Source organism: Haliotis rubra, unplaced genomic scaffold, assembly GCF_003918875.1.
Source record: "Haliotis rubra isolate DU_JTF1 unplaced genomic scaffold, ASM391887v1 Scf1069, whole genome shotgun sequence".
Lineage (NCBI taxonomy): Eukaryota > Metazoa > Mollusca > Gastropoda > Lepetellida > Haliotidae > Haliotis > Haliotis rubra.
In genome coordinates this window covers 202,695-219,344 of record NW_025764969.1, presented here as the reverse complement: position 1 = coordinate 219,344, position 16,650 = coordinate 202,695, and the positions used below count along the sequence as shown (strand labels likewise).

The 16,650-nt window shown below is 39.4% G+C and overlaps 1 protein-coding gene across 4 annotated transcripts in view; it reads right to left on the bottom strand.

Annotated features, from left to right (window-relative positions):
- The window catches only part of LOC124279343 (glycine receptor subunit alphaZ1-like), a 132,436-nt gene that overhangs the window by 68,283 nt on the left and 47,503 nt on the right, over nt 1-16,650 (bottom strand). For 3 of the 4 annotated variants that reach the window (XM_046715170.1, XM_046715165.1, XM_046715157.1), the window contains exons 5-6: nt 6,125-6,351; nt 4,441-4,523 (exon numbers count right to left, since the gene is read on the bottom strand). In XM_046715170.1, coding sequence (XP_046571126.1) covers nt 4,441-4,523; nt 6,125-6,351 — 310 coding nt within the window. Of the gene's footprint in view, nt 1-1,808; nt 3,959-4,440; nt 4,524-6,124; nt 6,352-16,650 lie in introns of those variants that run through there. The other variant, XM_046715178.1, reaches the window with a different exon arrangement.

Genomic DNA, 16,650 nt, shown 5'->3' with positions numbered 1-16,650 from the left:
TACCAGCCTGACTGTCACAGGATCATCCGAACACTCTCTGCTGCAATTTTCATCTTAATCTGTAAAAAATAATAATAATGGATTTGTATAGCGCCTAGTTTCCACAATATGGTGCTTAACTGCGGTTTAAGAAAGATCGTTGAAGATTAGAAAACAAACAGAGTTGGAAATAATAGCAGTGTAGACGGTAGTATTAGAGTAGCTTAGCGAAAGCAATCTGGAAAAGATGAGTTTTTACGGCTGTTTTGAATGCAGACTCTGATGAAAGTAATCTCAATGGAATTGACAGGTCCTTCCAAAGTGTTGGAACTGCTGCTGCGAAGGCTCTCTGTCCCATGTTTTTGTGCTTAGTTGTGTTAGACTGATGTTGTCTTTGGATGGAAGTGGGCGAGCTGGAACGTGTTGGCTGATAAGGTTTCTGAGATAATCGGATGTGGCTGAGTTGTAGATGGTCGATTCCAACGAAAAGTGTACACAGCTAGGTACAAGGGTCCAAAATAGAATTGCTTGCACCTTGTAATTCTTTTTACCAATGTAAAGTCTACATATTTGCCTCTTATGAAAATCAGTTGCCATCACTAATCTCTAAAAGTGATAAGTTGGTGGATCAGTGAAGTTGAAGGCTCATTTTCTAAATTACCTACAAATACCAACATCATACCTTGTATATCCTGTGATTAGATTGGTTATATGTTGCCTAACATCCAATTTCACGGTTGTTCTGAATGCACAATATGTTAATGACTATAGAAACTCTGAAGCCATATCATGGTTTCTTTCATGTTTTATAACCTCAAGCTTTACGAAATTAGAACCATTTGGGTACCTTTGTTTGATGTAAGTGAGATAGCACCACTTAGTGTTCTTTTCATAAACAAATCATTATTACATATCTATCTTATTCATCTGAGAGACAACGGGTGGAACTTTCGGTAAGTACAACAAATTTGAAAATGCATCAAAAACTAAATTTTCGGTGGAAGATAAAAACAATGAACTTGTAGGTAACAAATATCACATAATTCCTTGTGTTTCATAAATGTATATATATATGTCAAACTAAATCATAGCTGGCTTATTAAAACATCGAACAGTTTGGAAATTGTCTATCTAAGTGCATAGGACATGTGAATGAAGATTGTTTACAACCAGTTTAAGGCTATCTCTTTGTTTTGTCTCAGTGTATGTCGGAAAGTAGCAATGTCATTTTAACTGATGAATGGATTAACGAGATTCCCACTGTCCCTATCTACTATATATATATATATAGTTGGAAAACCAACTGCAAACCTTATGTAGATGAATTGCACGAGGATCATGCATCAAATTGCTGAAAAGCATGTGCAAATATCGTACATGTGAACAGCTGCATTTTGGTGTAAAGTTTTGTTCAGAATTCGCCAATTTTCACTGATTTTTATCATTTATTGAACTCATGACAATAATGTTTTCAACGTTACAAATTTGTTTTACAATACATCAGTTTATGTGTAAACTGTTCCTTTAAACAGCATGGAACATTTTGCAAAATTTAGTTTAAAATAGTCGCCTGAAGTTAGTGGCTATATTTACACTAGTGAGTCAAAACTGTTGATGAGAAGTATAGAAACTGAACTAAAATCAATACACCTGAAATTTTATTTACCAAATGTTTCAGCTGACATTTGTATTCAAAGAAAGCACATCACAAATGTTTAAACAGCTTGAACTATTACCGTATACCATATACCATTATGTACAGGTAAACATGTCACTAAACCAATCAATACATTATGCGTCTTACTGAACTATAACTCTGCTTTAATTACCCATATTTTGCAATGACAATTGCTATTAGATAGACATTGACAGAAAGTTTCATCTACAAAAACGAGCTACCTACGAATACGACATACCTTTGACAAATCTAATTACTAAACACATGCAACTTACTTCTACTACAGTCTCAATTATCCTATGTTCTCAAGTGCATCGGTGACAGCCCTGAACAAGACTTACAACTTCAAACACACTGACTGATGTTACCTACAAATATGGAATGTTACCAACGAATACAAATGTTACCAACGAATCAACCGTTGATCGCGTGATATCATGCAAACTGTTACTTTTATCACCAAGAGCAACTTGTTTCCTGACATTTCAATAAAAAAGAATTCATTATATCACTATAATAAAGTCTAAACCACGAACTGCAGTGCATCCCTGAATAGAACATTTTTATTGAACGCTCAGTTATGTAGCCATTTGAATCTATTACTATGCAGTACTGCGTACCTAATCAGTTTACTTATGATCTGCTATAATTCTCTTCAGCATAAATTATGTTATAGTAGCGTATTGTGTTCTTTGTTTCATTTTGTTAACAACGAATACATGTTACGTACAAATACCGTGAGCCACAACCGGGGAAATCCCAGCGGGACACCATGTCTTGCCAAATTGAGCCCCGATGTCAATTCCACTTGCAGTCTGAGGCTTTTTGTTACAATATTAAGACTTAAAACCTCACTAAAATTAAAGTTGGTTAGTTGTAACAAGTGTCATATGCATCCTATGTTATTGTGACATGGGTTTATTTATATAACATTCTTACAGAAAATGCAAATTACACTTACTAATCACCAAGATGTTGTCTGGTCTCATCTACGATAACTTCTAAATGGAACACATGTCATGTGTTGTCTTTCCACCAATTTATTTGAATGTGATCAGTTGTTGGTACTTGTAGGTAACATTTGGGAGTTAAAATTTACCTACGAATACCGGTTATTTTGTGTGATATCTTCGTAAAAACAGCACAGAAAACGTTCAGATGTGGCACATGTATACCTTGTGGCCCTTTGCACTTGAACTTAGGACATCATTCACTAATGTGTTCATCTGTGCAAACGGCAACACATTAAATGGTATTTGTAGGTAACGTGGTTTTCTTTTACCAAATCAGACCTTGATTTTCTAACATTGTTTTAGATTATTACTTGTAAGAAATATTATGTAACGCCATTGCATTCGAGTACTTTACATATTAATGCTGTAAAAAGTAATACAAAACATAACCTTGTGTTGCATTTACATAAATTGACAGAGTCATTGAAAACTGTATTCGTAGGTAACGCAAAAAATACCACTTGAAAACAAATGACCAAAATTACGAATTAAGCCCTAGACAAAATCATTTCAGGGGATTTGTTCACGAAATATTTGGCAATTAGATTAATAAACTTCTGTTCATCCAGTTTGACTAGTATTTAACACACAACATGTTTTCAACAAAACATTTGTAAAATATTAGTCAAAAGGTATTAAAATGACCTTTTTTTTGTCTCCCATAAGCTTAATTATTAAATAAAAATAGTCATGTTATATATGGCCCGAATCGTCTCACTTGTGCCGATGTGATGGGCATGGATTTGACATGCTCGTCAACTGTCATAATAGACTTAATAATCACACCGAGATTTCTGGCTGAGGTAGATGTTTTTACTTTGTAATTACCAATGATGAGAGAAAGATCAGATTGTAATTTTGAAGTTGTTGCTTAGACCCTAAAAGTATAAACTCTGTTTTGTTGTTGTTAAGTTTAAGGTAATCAACTATCACCCATGTTCTAATATCTGTCATGCACAATTTCAGTTTTTGTATACCACAAGTTGCTTTCCTGAGGTTTAATGGATACATAAATCTGATTGTCATCTGCATAGATGTGGAACTTAAGTCCATGGTTCCTGACAATTTCTCCAGTAGGCAGAACGTATAGGCTGAAAAGCATGGGTCCAAGAACCGAACCTTGAGGAACGCCATACACAATTTGCCTGGGTGCTGAGGACACATCACCTATCTTGACAGATTGTACGGTTGTAGGGGTATGAGCGTATCCACTCCAGCGCTGTACCTGTGATGCCAAGTCTTGTCTGCGGCCGATACAGGAGGACACTGTGGTCCACAGTGACATATGCTGCACACAGATCAAGGAGAACAAAAGTGTGATGTTCTGCTGGTCCATTGCTGTCCGTTGTGAACACATACTAGATTGGTTTCAGTACTGTGCTTACTTTTATAGGCAGATTGCGATGTTGCTAAGAGCTGGTTGCTTTGAACATCTATTTCAAGGCATTTGGAAATATATGATAGATCTGAGACCGGACGGAAGTTTTTCATCTCGTAAAATAGGTATTTTCAATTGCCCTTGACATGACCAAATAATCTAATGAACAAGGGCACAGCTGTCTTTCGGCGTGTCAGAGTATAAACATAGGCACACGCTCCTATTCATAAATTCTATGATCTGTCAACCAAACACATTAAGTAAATTAGCTGTTGTAATCGGCGAAACATTATCAAGGATCCACTGTTTTTTCCATGGGAAGAATCAGCAGATTGTGAAAGGCTCTAGTTTTGAAACGTCCCTGTCAGGAATATTTTCATTAACATACTTACAACTTTGTATCAGCATTGGACAGTTTTGGGAATCAAGTGGAAAATTTACAAGCTTCATCCGACAGCTCAGGGTCAATGAAAGTCTGCAATACAATACAAGGACATTACATATAATAGCATTCTTCAAGCATCTAACTCCAAACAGGTCCACAGTAGATCAATTCAGGTTAGAAGGGGTGGTTTGATCCCTGACCAAATTATATTATTATTATAGGATATGTATATAGCGCACATATCCAGGCAACAAGTGCATGCTCAAGGCGCTGGTATTTTCCCTCGATCATTGGATGTCAATCTCAACGGCACATCGTATTATCAATCTCAACTCCCTGGGGAGTATACAACTCTTGCAGCCACTAGGCGCACGGAGTTATTGTGGCTTTCTCATTCTAACGAGGTACCCATCACAGCTTGGTGGACTGGGACACATAGTCACAGTACTTTGTCCAAGTTCACTGCACGTTGCTGTACCCGCAACTACGTGTTTGCACGTATTCATGTGGCCGCCATCTGATCATATGCCAACGGATTCGTGGGTTCTTTTAAGTGGACAGGGTTGTGTACTGTACACAAATCATTCCAAATCACTTAAGAACCTGATACTAGTAATTTCCCTCCTTATATCTCAGCATTTAGGGAACAAAATTCGGGATAATGCATTTGCGACATATACTACAAACAAAAAGTAAGGGAACACCCTAAAAATTGATAGTCATATATAAACTTAAACGTAATGAGGTCATTTGTACCATAAAGTCAATGCAATTTTTTGCGTGCTTAATGGGCACTTTACACGACATGTTGGAACATGCGGTGAAGCAACTGATTCAGTATTCGTTGAGTTTGAGTGAAATAAAACATTGTCAAAAACAGCAAAAAACAAGGGTGCTGAAACACACCAGCACCATGTTTGATTCAAACGCCCAATCACAACAGCCTGATGAATGTGGAAGACAGACTTCCCTTGTGGGGGATAAAAATAGCATAAAAGAGATCACAGGTTTTTTCCTGTGAAATCACCCGTCTTAATTCTGAAATATTGCTGATATCCCAAGAACCATTTAGAATGTTCAGTAAATCTCCTAACTTAGCTGCGATGGATGCATCCTCAAATTTGTTATACATTTTGTCAATGAATGATAAATACTCTCCATTGATAAAGCCACCCCACCAAATTTAAAACACAAAACAATTAGTTGTTCACATATTTACAGTTCATGATACAGATCAATTTACATCAAGTTGATAACAATGATATGGCGATATATTTTTCGGGGCCTGTTCAGGTCCCATCATCTGGTAAAACTAATAAACAGTTAACTGTGCATATGACGTCACAATGCTATGGCGACACGATACACGTGGTCGTCATAATGGATACAGTTAATAGAAATACATGTTATTGTGAATATATAAAATATTGTTTACTGCAACATTATTGCATTAATTTAGAAATGTATTGGCTTCTACATTCCGTTTAGAGCAGATTAATAATATGTACAAGTGATGGAGGGTGGTCTTGTCCAATGTGTATCATTGCATACAAAGAAAGACTTGGTTAAGTGAACTCATACTGGAAATACTGCATTTCATATTTGTAATTTATGGAAGCAATGATAATGATCAGCCGAAAGTATATGATGTTACTTCACAACAGAGTATGTTACTCAAATCTCAAACACACCTCATACTGTATCTCACTCGGCCATCTGGATAGAGATGCATATACTTGTTAGGCACCGTAACCTCATGGAAAGAAGCGTCTTTTTCATTCCGAAAGTAGACGTCTGGTACCCAGACGTCTGCCATTAGTTTTGTGTCGATCTCAAGCCATTTGGAGTTGGAGTAGTTCAGGAACATAAGTCTCTCATCTATCCATGACATTGTCAGGTAAATTTCCACTGAATAATCCTGAAATATAGAAAGAAATGTTACTGATGGAACTGTGTAGTTTTGCATCTTTTGTGAATATGTTTCAGTGATTAATAATTGATACCACACATCGGATGACTGACCGATTCGTTTATGCACTGAAAAGACTAGAACTACATCAGAAAATTATACCCCATGTCAACAATACCACATTATCTACTGTATGGCAAGAATGTATGGTATATTGTTACAGAGACTCTTAGTATCAAAAGGACAAGTATACCCATCATGACGTTCAAAGGATGCCATTAAAAGATCTGAAATGATACCAAGGCATGAATTAATTAAAACAAAAACACAGACTCAGAACTACAGGGGCATTCTATTCGTGACTTATGACTTGCAGTCTGGCGCTTGGTAGATAAGACGAGTAAATGCTTTAACCTCTCGCCTACCCCATCACCCATAGATGGCTGCAGTCGCAGACATGTCGACACACCTGACCTTGTCTGTTTTGATAAAACTCGTGAAATTATTTATGCAATGTAATTTGTGCCCCTTTTTACAGCAATGTGATTGTAAAGATCAGGCATGGGAAACATGGCAAATATGTAGTCCTCCCTTACAAAGTGTACGAAATGTTCTTAGCCTCAGGCTTGGTTCCTCCAAATGTGTTTGCTGACATTGGGAGCTATACCCTTTGGTTATGCCGGAGGCTGCAGTGATGGTGAGTCCAAGACGTTTTTGGTTGGTACAACCAGTCAATACTTCCTCGAAGAATCCTCATTTAATGTCTGGGCTGCATATAAAGGAGGCAATGCCAATGCGCTGACGAAATGCCGGACCAGCGAGGATTGCCCGAATCTTCTTTGGTACATTGCTATATTTAGGGTTCCCTGCCTTAAGGCAGGGGGGCCTATTGCAATTATAACCAATGTTATATTTGAGATTACTGTTTCTTAGGAAAGTACAGATTCTGGTACTTTTGTTGGGTTGAGTCCCATCTGGGATTCGAACCCACAGCCTCAGAGCCAGCAGACAAAGTCAGCCGCTTAATCAACTCTGCCGGCTTAATGTTTTAGGTTGATATCCCACGAGTGCTTCCGGGAATGTGAATGCAGTTGATGAATACTAATGACATTACATTAAATTAACTCCGTTTAAACAGACAAGAGTATTGTGTAAAATACAATATTGTTTTTGGTATTCCTTTTTAATTATCCTTAAATTACCATTACTGTAAACAAAGTTTTGTTTGCTAAAGATAGGGTTATGTTTAAATGCACGAATTATAAATGACAATTTTCTGTTTTCCTGACATTTTGAACACCGAAGAACAGGAACACTTCTAAACCGGAACACTTTTTTATGGATAGACAGTTTCTTTATCGCAGTGGATGCAACGTTTTGGTGTTATCAAGCAGGGTAAACTTGTCAAAACTGGATGCGATGTCATCCATTCAGTTAGACCAAATAAGCCTAGTTTACATGCACCGATTTGTCACTGGGGCAACACTTGCCCCTATGGGCAAAAGAGTAGTTCCAGTTAAAAAAACATGTAACCCAAAGAGAAGTAATGCTATATATTTGCTGCATAGCCATTCAATTTAGAAGAATTGATGGTTGTTATGTCCATGAATATTCACTTATGTTTAATTCAATAAAAATGAAGTGGAGTCCAGTATGTATTTGGTATTGAAAATCAATATGTTCCTGACAATGTTTTTAACTTTTCAGTTTGGATCCTCGCTGCTTCTCTTAGCTTGACACAGTTGTTGCTCCATTTGAGTCCAAAACCAGGATCATTCGGCAGTAGAATTGCACTGTAAGTGTCTCCCTTTTCAGAAATCGTAATGCTTTGAAATGCCCAGTTGACATACGAGCCTATTTGTTCCTGTGTAAGGTTTTAACAACCAGGAACACATCATCAAAACTACTGGTTGCACCTGCTATCATCTACAGCAGATTTGGAAACTTTCATTTGTTCTTGAAGGTCTGATATCTTTCTGGCGAAATTTCACAATCGTAAACCTGGCGGTCAACATCTCATTGGCACAGCCTGCAACTGACGTAACAAACCTCATGGATGATCGCAGAGACACTTTCATTTGTTCTTGAAGGTTTTTCTGGATGGAACGTCAAACATCTCTTAGCACATGTAACGGATGACTCTACACTGTAGTTTATGGCCAAAGGTAATACAAGGTGACGGCTGTTCGGTGCTCTGTTGTCAAAAAATTACATTGGCTCCCAGTTCGGCTTAGGGTGGTGTACAAAGTCTTATCAGTGACCTACGCTGCTCTGCACAATGATAACTCCCCTCTCTACCTAAAGGACCTGATCCAGATGTATACACCAGGACGATATCTCCGATCTCAGAATATGTACAATCTCTCGGTTCCCTCAACATCCACTAAACTTGCTGATCATGCCTTCTCCAAAGTTGCCCCTACCTTGTGGAACAATCTACCATTTGAACTCAAAACAGCAAGCTCTCACAAATCCTTCCAGAACTGTCTAAAAACTTTCCTGTTTAATCAAGCATATGATATGTAAATTATCTACCCTGTTCAGCGCCATTGAGCAGCTTAAAGTTGGAATATAGGCGCTATACAAATTAATTACTATTATGTTTTACAGATTAAAGATAGTATGCAGCAGAGAGGGTTCGGGTGATCCTGGCACAGTCAGGCTGGTAAGGCTCATCATCAGCTCAGGGTCCTTGCCCCCTCTACACGCAGCCCAAACAGCGAATGGGACTTCTCCCAGGAAACGCTGCCTAGTCGAACCCACCAAGAACTTTATTATTATTACAGTGTTTTGCACAGATTAAAGATATTTATCATGTATGCAGCAAAGAGAAATAAATTCATTGGTTCGGGTGATCCTGGCACAGTCAGGCTGGTAAGGCTCATCATCAGCTCAGGGCCCTTGCCCCCTCTACACGCAGCCCAGACAGCGAATGGGACTTCTCCCAGGAAACGCTGCCTAGTCGAACCCACCAAGAACTTTCCGGAGAATATGAAGGCTCCCCAACACTGCAGCCTTCTGCATTACCCAGAGTGTCAGAAGGGCTGTGCTCCCGGTGGAGAACCCGGGCACTCTCTGATCTGCGCCAAGAGATCAGGAGGTACCAAACCAAGGGCACCGAGAACAATGGGGAGCCTGACGACAGTGTACTTGGGATGCAAGCGAGACATTTCAAAGGCGAGGTCCGCATATTTATCATGCTTTTCCTGAATCTTGCCAATCACATTGGTGTCAAAGGGACAGAAAATTCAATGATATAAATAAATTCATTGGCTTTATCAAAAGGACAAGATCAGGTTTGTTGGCTGGAATTCTTCTGAGGCTGTATATGGGCCTATTCCACAGAAGTTTGAAAGCATCATTTTCCATGACGCCCTGGACATGTTCAGGGTCGTACCATGGATGGACCTCGGAGTCAAAGCCACAGGCATGTCGGAGACGGTAGTAAAAGCAACGAGCCATGCCATCATGTCGTTTAAGATATGCTGTTTGTGCCAAGGAAGGGCATCCACTGACAAGGTGTTGGACAGTCTCTGTAAATTCATTGCAAAGTCGACATTTCATATTGATATTTTCTTTAAGAATCACATTTAGGCGATTGCGAGTGGGAAGTGACTGGTCCTGAGCAGCAAAAAGGAAGCCCTCAGTTTCACATTTAAGACCAGCCGACTTCATCCAGGCGAAGGAGTCAGTGGGATTGCTATTCTGTTCAACACACTGCATGTACACACGATGCAATGGCTTCTCAGAAAGCTTCTCCACAAAGGACCGACTCTGGGCAGACTTGGTGAAGGACTTCACCTGGTTTACTCCCATCGCTGTACCGTCCAGCAGTACATCGCCATCAACAAAATCTACCTGAAATCTCAGATTCTGTCCAACAACTTTGGCACGCTTAAAATAGCTGTGGAATTCCTTGCTTTCATCATGAGTCTTCACATGCATCACCAGAGGATCATCCGATAAATAAATATGTGCAAAAGTACACAATAAAATTCTGTCATGAAGAGCCTCCACATTAATCAAACCCCGACCTCCAGAATTGATTGGCATGTATAAACGGTTAAGAGAGGAACGAGGGTGGTGGGCTCTGTTATCAGACATGATCCTTCTGGTCAGACGGTCAAGACTCTGGATGTCTTGTTTTGTCCAATCAACTACTCCAAAGGAATAGGAAAGGACTGGCACAGCAAAAGTATTGGTGGCTTTGACCTTGTTTCGAGCATTTAGCTCTGAACTCCAGATTTTCTTTAAACGAGATTTGTACTCGGCCCGAAGTTTGTCTTGAATCTGGGCATTCTGGAGCTTGTCTCGAACTTGCATTCAAGATAGGTGTAGGCCTGATCTTCCACAAGATGCTCAATAACTCCTCCCCTTGTAACTTGACCGATCCATCATTAGTTACCTTGCCACGTTTCAAATGAAAGAGTATTACATTTGTCGAGTCCAAATGTCATGCCAATATCATTCGAAAAGGACTCGACAAGGAGAACCTGCTCTTTCAAATTGGTATCTCCTTTGGCAAGGAGCTCGATATCATCCATGTAAAGGAGATGAGTAAGAGGTGTTGGTGATCTGTGCTGAGGAGGTCCGGGATGGTAACCCTCCTCTTTATTGAGCAGAAAGCTCAAAGGATTTAAAGACAGACAAAAAAGCAAAGGACTAAAGGAATCCCCCTGAAATATTCCCCTTCTGATTGGAATAGATTCCGAAGTCTGCACCTGCCCCAGCGAGTACATCTCAAGTTGAGTCGACCAGCAACTCATTAAAGACTTGAGTAAATCAAGTAGTCGTTGAGGGAGGTCAATACAATGAAGAGACTTCAGAATCCATTCGTGAGGGACAGAGTCATATGCTTTCTTGTAGTCAATCCAGCACATGGAGAGGTTGCGGTGATATGTTTTAGCCTCTTCCAAAATCATTTTCTGTACAAGAAGTTGATCCTTGCACCCCCAACATCCCTTTCTTGCTCCTTCTGCTCTCTGTAAATTATATCATTGGAAGAGCAGTAAGATGACACGAGGTTTGTCAAACACCCTGTGAATATTTTGTATTGTGTATTCAAACATGTGATAGGGCGGAAGTTTTTGGGATCAGTCAAGTCTCCTTTCTTGGGGAGAAGCATTGTGCGACCTTTGCAGAACCATGGAGGAACATCACCTGTGTCCACAAGAGAATTGAAACAGTGTAGTAATGGTGTTTGGACACAGGGGAACAGTTTCCAATACCGATTTCGAATACCATCAGGCCCTGGAGCTGTATTTGATTTGGACTTTTTTATAACACTTTTCAGGCAATCTGGTGAGATGTAACAGACAAACGACCTAGTTACCTTCTCATGCATTGCATGGTCATAATCACGGACCCATGGTGCCTCAAGGTTACAGTTGCCGGGTACAGACCACAACTGTTTCCAGAACCTTTCATTGGCATCCATGGGAGGCCGTTTGTCATGTTCACCATCACCGTTTATTTTGAGTTGCCTATAAAAGTGTTTTTCATTATTTCTAAAAAGTTTATTTTGTTTGATGAATTTATTCTTCTTTTCCCATTTTTCTTTCAGTCCAAACCTTTATTTTTGCCTTAAGGGAATCGACAATTTGGAGAAGTATCTTTTCTTTCGTTGTTTTATATTTCAGTTTTAATTTTCTCCAAATTGCCTTTTGTCTTTTTGACATTGGACTGCCTGATGATCTTAACTTCAGGCACAGCTCTATCCAGGAAATATATTTTCTAGTTTCCGTTAGTTTTACTTGAAACCGGTTTTTCTTTGGTGTAGTCTTCTTAGTATTGGATGTGTTTTCTTTGGAAACTGTGTGAAGTTCCTCCAAGGTTCGAGCAGCAGCATAGACACAACAATTAACTTCATGTAATGAACAGTCCGATGAAAGTTTCATAGAAATAATATCATTTAATAAATTAATTTCATTGTTGGGAAAAGATTCATTTGTTTGTTTTAATAGGCCTCCGATTTTCTAAAGGTAAATCAGATATTTCATCATAAATAGAATGAAACAAAATATACACAGGATTTTCGGAAAGATCTGCAACTGAGGAAGAAGAAGAGTGAGGATCCGAAATTTCGGGGCCAACTGGCTCAGTGCCGGAAGAGTTTCCATCAGGAAGAGGAGAGAGGTTAACACGGACGTCCATCAGAAGTTTTGGGTCTGCTGCCACTTGAGCATTCTGCTCATGCAAAGGTTCCTGACGGGCATCAGTTATGGGTTGAACTGGCTCACGGGGCATGAGATTTTTAAGCCGCCGGAATTGATCTCGGAGATTTTGCTCCGTCAGGAAAGCATACATGGGCATGGCATTGTCCCAATGCAGCTTAAGCGACTTGCCGTTTATTCCCGGATTTGCAGGCCATCCTGTCGCTCTTGCACACTCTAGTAGTGTGTTTTTCAGATGGTTTGACCAAGATATTCTTGATCGGGTGCTGTGCCTTCCCCTGGGGCAAGTCCCATCTCCAGTAAGGTTGGTTTGACTACCGGAGGAAGGCTGACTGGGCTGCGGAGTTGAATGATGATATTCTCCTTGGCTTTCGGTAACCCAGTGTAAAACCAGCTTCGGGGGGTCAGCCCTAACTGGGTGATGTACGTTTAGTTCAGGGAATACAATTCCCCTATCTAGGCCCACCACGGAGAGGCGTATTATTATTATTATTATTATTATTAAAGCTTGACTGACACAGAATTGCATCTCAATGTGGGTTGAAGTTTCTCACAAATATCATGGAAGATAACTTTTGGTATTCTAAACTTCTCTTTCCATTGTGCAAATGCTTTTAGGTAACATTCCACCAGTTTCTACTCCTTGGTCTTTCCCATATAGACCTTTCTCTGAGAAATACGATAACACTTCCATGGATCAGTATGAACTGTGATTCATGAATTGTTCTTATTACTTTTATCATTATATGTCCCAGCTATCAATGATCATGTAAACGCACATCAGATTTGCCCTTTGTCACCCTGAGGGTAAATGTACCCCTGGGTATATAATGCCCACAGGGACAAATCAGTGCATGTAAACAAGGCTTTAGTTGCAATGGAACGTACAACCACTCTGGTCCAGAGAGAAGGAAACAGGTTCAAAACTCAGCGCCGACACCGACCAGTATTCTTCCTCCTGTCATCCTATTCAGGTCCCGGGAAATTGCTCTAGATCAGTGCCCCATCAACTTTTGTGACTTATTGTTATTTTGAAGCCGAACGGAGCAGACCAATCCCCGAAATGGTGGTAATTTATCAGAAAAGCTAATTTATTGAGTTTTAGCGTTTTAATGTTGAACACTTTGAAGCAGTATTCTTCATATAAAAGTTAAGCATAACATCAGAGAAGGTCCTACAAAACAAAGATATATACAATCAATATTCATAAGAAAGGTTAAGAAAGGTATGTTTTTCCCTATATATCAAAACAGTGGTAGAAAATGAATGACTGCTTCTGCTATAAACAGAAAGTGGAATGCCGAGAAGCTGTCAGGGTCTGTTTTTTATTCACATTTAATTAAATTGGGTATATATACAGATGGTACAATTTGAAGCAACACCTAAAATTTGAAGCTACGAAAGCTTACAGATGCATGTTTGGTATGGAAAATGGAACGTGAACTTCAAAAATGGTATGTGAATACATTCTACACTATCTGGATAGTAACTGCAGCGACACAAAACAGTATGTTTATGAAATCAAGATCATTTATTCCATTGAAGAAATATAGTGGTAAATTCACCAAAAATGGACAAACCAAAAGGTATTCACATTTGACCAAAAAAATGTCTTCATCTTGTAATATCTGTAATGTTTTGTGGAACAATAGAACTTCTTGAAATGGAATCCACTGAAATTAACATTTGAATCAATATCAGTAGTGCGTGTATCTGCCATGACCCTGTATGACCTCTTGACAGCGTCTCTTCTAATCGATAGCATGAGTTTACGAAAAAAAGCAGGGGTAGATTGTTCCATGCGTCTAGCAGGGCCTGCCTGAGTTCTCGAATGTTGGCCACGGGCTGGTTCCTGGCGGAAATACGCCTACCAATCGCGCACGACACGTGTTCGATCGGATTAAGATCTGGACTTACACCTGGCCAGTCGAACAATTCAACGTTATGCTGCCCCTTAAGGTCGGTAATGATCCTAGCGTGCATTGTCGTCCTCGTAGATGTACGCAACATGAGGATTGACATGCAGAAAAGGAAGCAGAGTGTTCTCTATGATGTCACAGCCATACGTCTCTGCATTCAGCGTTGACCAGCTGGAGTGACACATTCGCTCCCGTCGTTTGATGCCACCATTGACGGAATTGATTCGAAAACCAAAATGGTTCCTGATGTGCCATTCGTAGCAGCCGTCTATCATCCACCAAATCGGTCTTTTTGAGTCGACCTCGACCAGCGGTAGCCTTGACTTCAGCTGTCCTGCGGTGTGTCTTTTCAGCAACTTGCCGATGACGCTGTGACAGACGTTAACGCGTCTTGCAATCTATCGCAAGAACATGCCAGCTTCTCTCATGCCCACAATTTGCCATTTTGTGGCCTCAGATAACGGGTTGCGAGCCATATAACTAAATCATCAACACACACAGTACTACTCTCGAAACAACATATTAATGCACAAAAACATGTAATGCACGTGCATATTGTTTTCTGAACTGGAAAGACGAACATGCAGGCCACGGAAAACTGTTATTCATTCAATGTATTCATTTGAATGGTTTCATTTACATCATGTTCAATTAGGTGTTGCCTCAAATTTTACCATCAGTAAGGTAAATGCTGTTAGCGGTGATAATACGGCGCAAAAGTATTTGTCAAAACAGAACTTTGAATATTGAAACAATATTCTTTGGATGGAAAAACTGGTGAAGAAGTAAAAAGGCAAATTGTTGAAGGCATAATAGCTAATCTAGTACTTTGGTGCTAAAGCCAAAACGACCATGGAGTCAGACATCTTAACTTGCACTCTTATTTTAATCTGTAATTTCTAACAAAGGCATGACGATGTACGTGTCTCCGTGGCGGGTCTAGATTTATTCCTCTGGCTTACCCCAAGAATCCGGTTGAAGTATAAATTAGAGCACGAGGACTTGGTCTCTGATGGTTGTTACTTAGATCACAATGAGCGAAGCGAAGAGTGCTCTTATAATTACTAACAATTTCAACCCGACATTTTGATCGTGCCCATTAGAGACCAAGCTTCGCTTAATGTGCTCTAACTAACAATTTCAACCATTAGAGGCCAAAGTCTGAGTGCTTTCACTTAATTAAAGAATGGCCTATCCTATACAAATCTTTCACTAGAATCATATATTTATGGATACATTTAATAACACATTTGGAACTATTTTGTCGATTCCTATGACAATTGAATGCATATAATGTATAGATGCCTTTTGGGTCTCATTGAACTTTTAACAGAGCCCTAAACGAGAACTATTGAATTAATAGCAAGAATGCGGGCAATGTCATATTTTAATCACATTCAGTGGCTGGTAAACCAACGATTTGGGCCCTTAATGAAAACCATAAAAAACGCAAAGCACGATGTGCATATGCTTTTCCCGCCAGTGCATTCGACATTCACATGTGCTCCAGTGTAGTCATGTTGGATACCGAGTCGAACGAACGAATTTCCTCATCCCGAAGCATTTTGTCCACACAAAATATATTTAATTCAAGTGACGATGCACTGATCAGTAGTAGCTATGATGCAATGGAACAATTGCAAAATAAGGTAAATCGGTTGCCATATTACAACGATGTTATCAGATTTGATAAATATTGATACAACTGGCTATTTCAATGTTTCTAAAGTACGTCGAACAATTCTTTACCAAGTGAACGATTTTTCTACTTCGAAGATAGACGAAATAGCCAATTTGTCTAAAAGTAAACTTCCAGAACGAACGAAGAGCTCGTTAAGTTGGGCATAAAGTATATTTGAAACACGGAGTATGACTGACTGACTGAGTTTAGTATATTTGAAACTCGGCCCATCTGAGTATGAGCAGAAACCGAAATATTATACAAAGAAATACACATGGACTGGCACCAATCACCATAAATTGGAGTGCTCAATGACATTGAACTGAACTACTGTTTGTGTAGGTTTGTGTCGGAAGTTCGAAAAATAAATGGGCGCGAGTACCCACCAAATTGAGGCAACTTGTCTTGTTCATTCAAATACATTTGGGGAATTCAGGCAGACCTGTGAAACTATTATCGGACAAGATATTTATTGAACTTCGAAATACATTGGACAGTGTGGTGAAAATGGAATCCTGTAATGGCATTAGTATGC